General features: G+C 49.6%; 2 protein-coding genes across 3 annotated transcripts; one reads left to right on the top strand and one right to left on the bottom strand.

Moving 5' to 3' along the window:
* Nucleotides 1-1,720: 1,720 nt before the first annotated feature.
* Nucleotides 1,721-7,150, bottom strand: Twnk (twinkle mtDNA helicase). Of its 2 annotated transcripts, XM_026407872.2 has the most exons (6): nucleotides 5,254-7,150; nucleotides 5,048-5,080; nucleotides 4,840-4,930; nucleotides 4,498-4,605; nucleotides 3,863-4,004; nucleotides 1,721-2,947 (listed from the first exon to the last, which is right to left on the bottom strand). In XM_026407872.2, the coding sequence occupies exons 1-6, from the start codon at nucleotides 6,494-6,496 to the stop codon at nucleotides 2,681-2,683; spliced, it is 1,884 nt and encodes a 627-aa protein (XP_026263657.2). In that variant the 5' UTR covers nucleotides 6,497-7,150; the 3' UTR covers nucleotides 1,721-2,680. The 2 variants fall into 2 exon arrangements, with proteins under 2 accessions (XP_026263657.2, XP_026263656.2); XM_026407871.2 differs by having other exon boundaries at nucleotides 4,840-5,080; nucleotides 5,254-7,149.
* Nucleotides 7,151-7,187: 37 nt separating this feature from the next.
* Nucleotides 7,188-8,310, top strand: Mrpl43 (mitochondrial ribosomal protein L43). Its single transcript, XM_026407873.2, has 3 exons — nucleotides 7,188-7,379; nucleotides 7,483-7,589; nucleotides 7,694-8,310. The coding sequence occupies exons 1-3, from the start codon at nucleotides 7,249-7,251 to the stop codon at nucleotides 7,933-7,935; spliced, it is 480 nt and encodes a 159-aa protein (XP_026263658.1). The 5' UTR covers nucleotides 7,188-7,248; the 3' UTR covers nucleotides 7,936-8,310.
* The last annotated feature ends 68 nt before the right edge of the window (nucleotides 8,311-8,378 follow it).

Raw genomic sequence — 8,378 nt, 5'->3', positions numbered from 1 at the left:
CTCCCTGGTACTCAAGGCAGCCTGTGGAAAGGCTCAGTCTACAGGTTTCTGGGCCTTGTTTGCAGCCAAGAGTATTGGGGCTGCAGGACTCAGGGTGAGTTTAGTCTCTTCTCAAACACGTCTAAAGTATGGAAGCTGCCCTTCACAGCTACATGTGACAAATAGACAGTCAATCTGAGGATAAACCTGCAGATCCAACTGGTCACTGCTTGGACAGCCCCTTACTGAGCTCTCAGAGAAATTGTTAAGTTGTTGAACACTGGTGGATTACCAGCCTTATCCCAGAAAACTTGCTTCAAGCATCTCCCCCACCCTTTGCTTTCTTGGCTCCAGGAACTTCTGAAAATACTCTGGGCTACATCTTAATGTGGGGAGTTTAAGGCAGGTATGGAGGGGAATATTTGTATAGGGGATGGGGGCTGCACAGTGTTAGCTTCCCCTCCCCCTCATCATTCTGGTTTGCACTGTGTAGGGGTGTCTTCCAGGAGGGTGGAGCAAGACAAACAAATGTATATCTATCCCTCTATCCCCAAATTCTCAATTCATAGCCTTCACAAAGATCCCCTACTGGAAACCCCTAAATGATTTTCCAACGTATCAGACATTTGTGGAAGACTAAATGTGGAATTCATGTTCTTGTAGGTAGGACTGGTCTGGTACTGTACATCTGGAAAGCATGGCTGACATTCAGTGTTACAGACCCTGGATGAGGCCTAAACCAGCCAACGGCTGGAAATGATTACTGGGGGATTAGGGAGGCCTGGCTCCAGCCAGTCTGGGAGAGACCCCCAAGAAAGCAAACTCTGGAGAAACTACTCCCACCCCCAGGATCTTCCCCAGAGAACAGCCAGCAGCAGCTTTGCTCCAAGGTCTGTTTTTGGAGATGTTTGTGGCCACAGTTCTCAGACTCCAGACCCTTCCACAGGGTCCCAGAAGCCCCCTCTTGGGTTGACTGGAAGACCTTGAAAAGGAAGCTCTGCTTCCATGGAGCAAAAACTTTCCCCCTACTCATAAAAAGGGATTCTTGTTTCCTTACCACCTTTTCAGGCAAATTCAAAGGGAAACTGGAAATTCAGAATACCTGAGGAAGTGAGATGACAAAGTAGCATCATTTAGGAATATTTCTGAGAGGGTCTATGGATCATCTATTTTATAATCTCCTGCAGAGCTTGTTAAAATGAGGACTTCTGTACCCTTCCTCAAACTCCAGAATGTGTGCATAATGGGTGGGGGCAGGAGGGGTGGGGAGAGCAGGGCTTAGGTTCTATATTTTTAAAAAGTCCCCAGGAGTTTTGGCACATATTAACCTGAGAGAGAGTACAGGAGGAGGGAAATGGATAGGGGAGGGGTAGAGATTAGAATATTTTGGGTCTTGAGTCCACATTCATAGATGAGTAACTCACATCACAGAGGGAAGAGGGACAGCTGGTCAGATAGGGCCTGGACATATGGACCACTGACCCACACCTCTGCCAAAAATCTCATGGAGATTCTCAGGGAAGTTAACACAGTACCCTACCCTCCCAGCCCCAGGGCAAGAAGAGATATAAAGGGGAGGTGGATGTGAAGACCTTTTAATGCCCCCCCCCCTTCCACGGGAGCCCACAGCTCAAAATCTCTAAGTGGGGGAGGGGACCCATCCACTCCCAATTCAGAGTCAAGTCCAGTTAGACTGGGGAGACACCTGGTGGACAAATAGGAAAAAGCACAGAAACAAAGGTAATGGAAAGAATTATTATTATTTTTTTTTCAGTAAAACAAGAAAAAGTCTCTTTATAAAAAGTTCTAACTCCAGCTGTTCATCTGAAGTTACATATAATGCAAACAGTGCCCAGGCATTCTAGGCTCATAGCTTCCTATTATGGCTACATGGCCAAGTAATCAAGCAGGAGGAAGCTCCCTTCTCAATTTGAGGCCCTGATATTACAGAGCTAAGCACCTAGGATCAATTTTAATTTTAGAAGGTGCCACCTGATGCCTGACTCAACAAAGCAGGGAGCAGGGGGACTTGCTACCATCATGTCACCTTTTGGCTCCAAAAGCCTAAAAGGATGCAGTTTCAGGAAGGAGTTTCCTATCCCACTCTAGGTTCAGGGGGCCTGACCTCACTATCTTGAATTTGACTTGCTTATTCCCATCTCAGGACTCTGTGCTTTTCTCTGCCTGGATCCCTCTCCCTAGATACTCATATGATCCAATCCTTCTAATTCTTGAGGCCCTAACTACATGCATGCTGCCAACATTTGTAGGCCATTTCATCTATGCTAGCCCATGAGCACCCCATCACATTACTATTTTCTTTATAGTATTTTTACTAACTAAAACTTTTTGTTTACTTGTTCATTGCTTGTCTTGTTTCATCAACTAAAACACTGGTTCTGTGGAAACAGAGACCTTATTTTTCTTTTCAGTGATGTATATTCAGGACCTTGAGGAGAGCCCAGTACACGATGGTTCTTGGAAACAGTAGCTAAATTGAATTTCCTCACTATGAAACCCTGCCCTAGCCTGAAAAGGGCCTATAGCTCAGGACTATAGGACAGAGAAGTCCTAGCAGAAGGCCAAGAAAGTGTCTATGGCCCAGCCTGTCGCGTCAGCTCATTTCAGTGACTGCTCTGGGTTGCCTTCACTTGAAGGCTTAGAGGTTTCTGAGTGGTAGGGATTGGGGCCCTGGCCTGAGTTAAGTCTCAGAGTTTTGGGGCATAGCCCCTTTTTTGCCAGAAGAGGGCTTTTTGACCACTAGTCCATTGTCATCCTTAATCTTCTTGAGCCGGGCTTTGCTCTTTGGAGGGATGGAGAAGGTGAGAGAGTTCTTGTTGAACTCAAGTGGGAAGACACCCACATCTCCATCAAAGCGGTTCTTGGAAACCTGCAGATATCGTTTTCCTGGCCCAGTTACCAGTTTCCTGTCCTGCAGGATCAGAACGTTGTCTGCTTCTTGGCTTGCCTAGGAGACAGGGAGCAGAAAGACGAAAGCCGGAGTTAAGAAGACATGTGAGTGAAACAGAAAAGAAGGCTAAAGGTTTAGGGAATAGTGGCAAGAACTGGAAATGGAAAAGTACTCCCCCATTACTAAAGCTCTTTCAACAAGTGATGCTGGGGCCACTTCAGTCTCCCATTTCCTTCACAGTAAGCTTGCTACTATCTTAGACTTTGTGCTGCTCCCTTGACTTGCAACACCTCTCCTCTACAGTGGGCCACCCTACTCAACCCAGCTTCTCATCATTCAGGTCTCAGTCTAAATGTCATACTTCAGAGAGAACATTCTTATTTCCTGAAGAAAACACCATCATTTCTGCACTTCTGCTGCATTGTTCTCTTTCCAAGACCCTTGTCTATTCCATTGTGGCACAGAGTTTATGCTCCTCACCCTGAATTCCCAGGTGTCCAGCCCAGGCCTGGCATGTAATAGGTACCCAGTGTACCACTGGAATCTTTAGGATTGGGCTGGTCCTGATGCCCAGCAGGCACTCCCATGTACTTGACTGTCTAATACCTAGTCTGCCAAACTACAGCACAATGTTTGTTAACACTTCCTCTGGGAAGTCTCCTCAGGCTGACTCAGATCTCTCCTCTTTGTTCCCCAAATACCTATGCTTCCTATCGTAGCTCTCATCACACTGAGCCACAATCACTATCTCACTGTTTCCCTCACTAGAGGATGGATGTGAGCTCTCAGAGGGCAAAGAACTAACTATTACCAGCCTTTGTATTTCTGGTGTCTTCATGTCATGGCCCCAGAAGCACTGCCTCCTGCCTCTCCTACTACAGTCAAGATAATCTAAGGCTGACTGAGACCTTTCTCTGGCTACATCTGTCCCCTGTACTCTCCAAAGCCTGAGCCCCTTTAAAGTCCACTCACTTTGGCTGAGCCAAAAATGGATGCTGTCTGCAATTCCTTGTCATCATCCTCCTTCCGGGGGTGAATGACCAATGTCACATGGCAGTTGTTGTCTGTTGCAAACTTCCGAAAGGCCCCAACGATGTAGTCTTGAGCTGCAATCCTGTTCCAAAGAGGTTGATGAACAGTCAGAAAGTCAAGAACTTTTTTTGTTTTGTTTTGGTACTGGGTATTGAACCCAGGGGCACTCAACCACTGAACCACATTCTCAGCCCTATTTTTTTAAGACAGGGTCTTCGGGCCCTGTTAAGTTGCTGAGACTCGCTTTGAATCTTCCATCTTCCTGCCTCAGCCTCCTGAGTTGCTGGGATTATAGGTATACGCCACTGCGCCTGACTCAAGAACAGACACATACCCTTAATCCACCCACATCCTCCCACAAAGCACCCCAACTCTACTCTCCACTTCCTCTACCCAAGAACTCACAATCAGGCCCTCATCCATACTTCCTGCTGCCACCCCCCCCAACTCTAAATAATACATACAGGGTGGTATGTACCTGTACACCTCTCAGAAAACAAGAGAGTACAGAGTGTGTACCTAGAGGCCAGCTGCCTCAGAAGACATATCCAAGTTAGACAAGAAGAGGGCATCACCTGTCTGTAGACAGCTGCTCGTGACCCATCATGAACTGCAAGTTGTCGATGACCACATGACAAACATCATAGACATAGACTGCATGTTGCATTGTGTCTATTACAGACCTGGGAAGAAGAAGAGGCAATGAACTCAAGAGTCAATTACAAATAGCCTCCAGACACCTCAGGCAAAACAGCTGGTCTGCAGGCAATTTGTTCTTCCCTTCCATTCTTTGAAAACCCTAAACCTATCTAAGGAGACCCGGAAGTAGTTCCCACTAGAGTTGGAAAGGGAACCAAAGGTGCTAAGTGCTGGGATTTGTCTGGAAAAGCAAAGTGGCTGGGCTATGAGGATCTCACCTGATGCTCTGCTGTCCATGGAAAGTCATGAAATAGAGAGGCAGGTCCTCAAAGCGGTCGGCCCACTCTTCATATTTATCCAGTTGTTCTTCTAGACGCCCCATGGCAAACTGCGTCAGCATGACCCGGACTAGTCTCACATTGCTGATCTCAAAGCTACCCCATAGTGTGTTCACCCCCTGGGTACACAAATCCAGGGCATACTCACTGATGAATGTTGTCTTTCCACTGCCTGTTGGCCCTGTAGTAGAGATGAACACAGTCCTGGGTAAGGAGAAAAGTCCCTTAAATCAAAACACAGATTAGAGCTATAAAGCTAGGAGGGGAAGCCCCCTTCTCAACATTTGGCCTAAACCCAGATTTTTGACACCTGATTCTCTGTCCCTTTAACCCAGTGATTTCTCAGAGGGTTACCTGTGAAGACTGTCAGCTCGCCTTTCCGGTGCCCCTTCAAGAGACGATTGAGGTCTGGAAAGCGGCTCCAGGGGACACCAGCTGCTTGCTCCACGTTTGATATTTCTCCTAGCACCTCTTCCCGAAGCTGCTGGAAGGACACAATAGATTTGTGCCAGGCAGGAAGGGCAGTACGAAGAATACGAGAAAGATTTAAGCCTTGGTTCATGGCCTCAAGGGGACGGGGCTGTTGGTCTCCAGGACGCACCAAAGAGCATCGCTTGGGGTTCAGTTTTCGGGCAAACAACTTGGCAGCTTCCCAGGACCGAAGATCATCCCCTAGCCAGAACACAATCCTTCGGAACTGTTCGAGGTAAGGGAGTAAGGCAGGGGGTAAGCAGATGGTTCCTCGGGGTAGGGCAAGGGTGGGCAGCCCTGTAGACTGGTTCAAGGCCAGGCTGTCCAGCTCACGACTGGTCAGAACCACCTCAACATCTCGACGGCTGATCAGTGGTAATCCAAACAGGTTGTGGTAGGCACCAGGCCGGGGAATAGTGGTCTCCACGTAGTGTACTCCATCTCCCTGGCCTTCAGCCCCTAATAGCTTCAGACCTCGTAATCCTAAATCCCGAGGGGAAAACCAGGGAAAGACCAGACTTCGAGCAGGTCGTAGGTACCGAACACTGAAACGCCTGAGTGTTTCATCTGTCACTTTGGTAAGGCCAAACATCATACGAGCCAACTGGGCTTCCTCTGGGTCAGGCAGCTCCCAGAGTGGTATTGCTCGGTCCCAGATCCTCCGGATCTCCTCAATGTCCTTAGCTTCTGGAGCCTCAGTAAGCAGGGCCCCCTCTCTGGCCCCATCCCCTCGTCCCTCCACGCTTGCTTGGAAGTCTTCCCAGCTCCCCTCTGCTAGGCTAGTCATGCAGAGAAAGCGGCCTGTGGTCTTGTCAATGAACAGACTGAAGGAAGTGGCAGCACTAGTCTGATCCTTGGGCTCTGAGGACCCCACAAAAGGGCTAGGTGCTCGAAGGCAGCTGTAGCCATCCTGAAAGGGGATTCCGTGTGCCCGTAAATACTGCCGAATTTCAGTTGTAGTTAGAGGCAACACTGGTATCTCCAAGGCTGGAAGAGCCTCCTTCCTGTACCTGCGACGAGAAGAGCCTGGGACCAAGCTTCGGGGCAGACCCCTCCGACCCATCCACGCCCCACGCAGGGGCAGCAAGATCCGGAGTGGGTATGCACCTCGGAGGAGGACCCACATTTCTAGTGCAGTAGTAAGTCACTACTTGAGAAGCCTTAAATGCCTGGTTTGGGTGCCTTCATTAGGTCAAACACTAGGGAACACTCCACAGAGTTCACTTTTAGCTTGCTTATCTCCCCTAAAACCTGTCATAACATCCCCCTGAATCTTCCTCTGTGTTTTTACATTGCCACTTCACATCTCTGCCCATCTACATGACCCTTTCACATCTATATGTCCTTCTATAAAGGCTCCCTTACCTCTATCGTCAGTCCTTTATGATTTCTCTCACCTCTGTGACCCTCTGCAGTCCTCGTCGCTACCTATCCGTATCATTTCCTCACCTCTACCACCCCTCCACGCACTCTTTTCGTAGTACTCATCTCTACAGTCACAGCCTTCCGCATCCTTTCTGTGGTCCCTCTGTTTTAGGACCCAGATGGAGACCCTCTTCGCACTCCTTCCCCCTTCACTGGGACCTTCCACACGGCTAGGGCGCTACTCTACGACTCCCGCCAGTCTGAACCCTAAGAACGCGCCCCGCTCCTCTCTCCCGGTGTCTGTCCTCTGCTGTTTCTAGGAGTTCCAAGGCTCCGGCCCCTGGCCCCTCATCTCTCTCCTTCGGCCCACAACGTGGGTCGTTAGCACGCGCCACTCGCGGTAACCTCGGAAGCAAAACTCTCTGGAGCGCTAAGGTCCCCGGAACCGGAAGTTCGTTTTCAGTCCCGCCCCCACTTCCCGCAACTGGGCTCCGCTACCTCCGAGCAGTAGCAATGACTGCGCGCGGGACTCCGAGTCGCTTTCTGACCAGTGTTCTCCACAACGGGCTGGGTCGCTACGTGCAGCAGCTACAGCGTCTCAGTTTTAGCCTCAGCCGAGACGCGCCCTCGTCCCGCGGCGCCAGGTGAGTGCGGGAAAGCGCACGGAGGTGGAGAGGGAGTAAGGATTCCCGGCCGAGGTCGCGCCGGGTCAGGGGTCACCGAGCTCACTCTTCCCGGGTCTCTCAGGGAGTTCGTGGAACGCGAAGTGACCGACTTCGCCCGACGGAACCCAGGGGTCGTAATATATGTGAACTCGAAGCCGTGCTGCGTGCCCAGAGTAGTGGCTGAATACCGTGAGTGGCGCCGGGTTAGGGCTGGATGGCGGGGTCCGAGCTCGGTTCTCTAGCCTCCCCATGCTTGACATCTGACCTGTTTGCTTCCGTCTCCGCCCTGCCAGTTAACGGAGCTGTACGAGAGGAAAGCATCCACTGCAAGTCGGTCGAAGAGATCACGACTCTGGTGCAGAAGCTGGCAGACCAGTCGGGCTTGGACGTGATCCGCATCCGCAAGCCCTTCCACACCGACAATCCTAGTATACAGGGCCAGTGGCACCCCTTCACCAACAAACCGACAACCTTCCTGGGGCTGCGACCCAGGGAGCTCCAGGATCCTGTCCCAGCCCAGGTGCAAGCGCAGTGAAGAAGAGTTGCCCTACCAACTCCAACCCTAGACCTGAGACTGTTGCCCTAGTAAAGTGGTTTTTTCTCTTTTTTTCCACAGTTAGGGGTCAGTGACCTTGTGAACTCTCTAATTCTAATCCAGTTGGCATCCCCAAAACCTGAGATGATAGAACTTTGAAGTGTTGTACAGGGTCTTTGTTTTCTGAAATTCAAATTGATTATACTAATCTCAAAACACAGGGGATTCAGGGCTGGCTTCTGAAGAATCCTTGATGTCCTATTGCCACAACCTTTGAGCTATTCTCCATTGTGACCAGACATTGGGCAAGAAACCTCTTGTGTGATTATGTACAGATTAGAAAACTGAGGTCATTAAACTTATCATCATACTTGAGTTCTTCAAAATGTGTGCATTTTAAAGCATAAGCTGGAGATTTCATTATCCTAAATCCAGAAGCAGAA

This window comes from Urocitellus parryii, chromosome 5 (genome assembly GCF_045843805.1).
Source record: "Urocitellus parryii isolate mUroPar1 chromosome 5, mUroPar1.hap1, whole genome shotgun sequence".
NCBI classification, from domain to species: Eukaryota; Metazoa; Chordata; class Mammalia; order Rodentia; family Sciuridae; genus Urocitellus; species Urocitellus parryii.
Note: the sequence above shows the minus strand (reverse complement) of the source record. Positions and strands in the feature narration are given on the sequence as shown.

Bases quoted from the DNA above. Each gene is read 5' to 3' on its own strand.
- Twnk (XM_026407871.2), bottom strand. From the start codon at position 6,496: ATGTGGGTCCTCCTCCGAGGTGCATACCCACTCCGGATCTTGCTGCCC. The intron at 5,081-5,253 runs GTAACCCTCTGA...TCTCTACTACAG, and splicing joins CGAGCTGACAGTCTTCACAG to GGCCAACAGGCAGTGGAAAG. The intron at 4,606-4,839 runs GTGAGATCCTCA...TCTTCTTCCCAG, and splicing joins CATGGACAGCAGAGCATCAG to GTCTGTAATAGACACAATGC.
- Mrpl43 (XM_026407873.2), top strand. From the start codon at position 7,249: ATGACTGCGCGCGGGACTCCGAGTCGCTTTCTGACCAGTGTTCTCCAC. The intron at 7,380-7,482 runs GTGAGTGCGGGA...CGGGTCTCTCAG, and splicing joins CCCTCGTCCCGCGGCGCCAG to GGAGTTCGTGGAACGCGAAG. The intron at 7,590-7,693 runs GTGAGTGGCGCC...CCGCCCTGCCAG, and splicing joins CAGAGTAGTGGCTGAATACC to TTAACGGAGCTGTACGAGAG.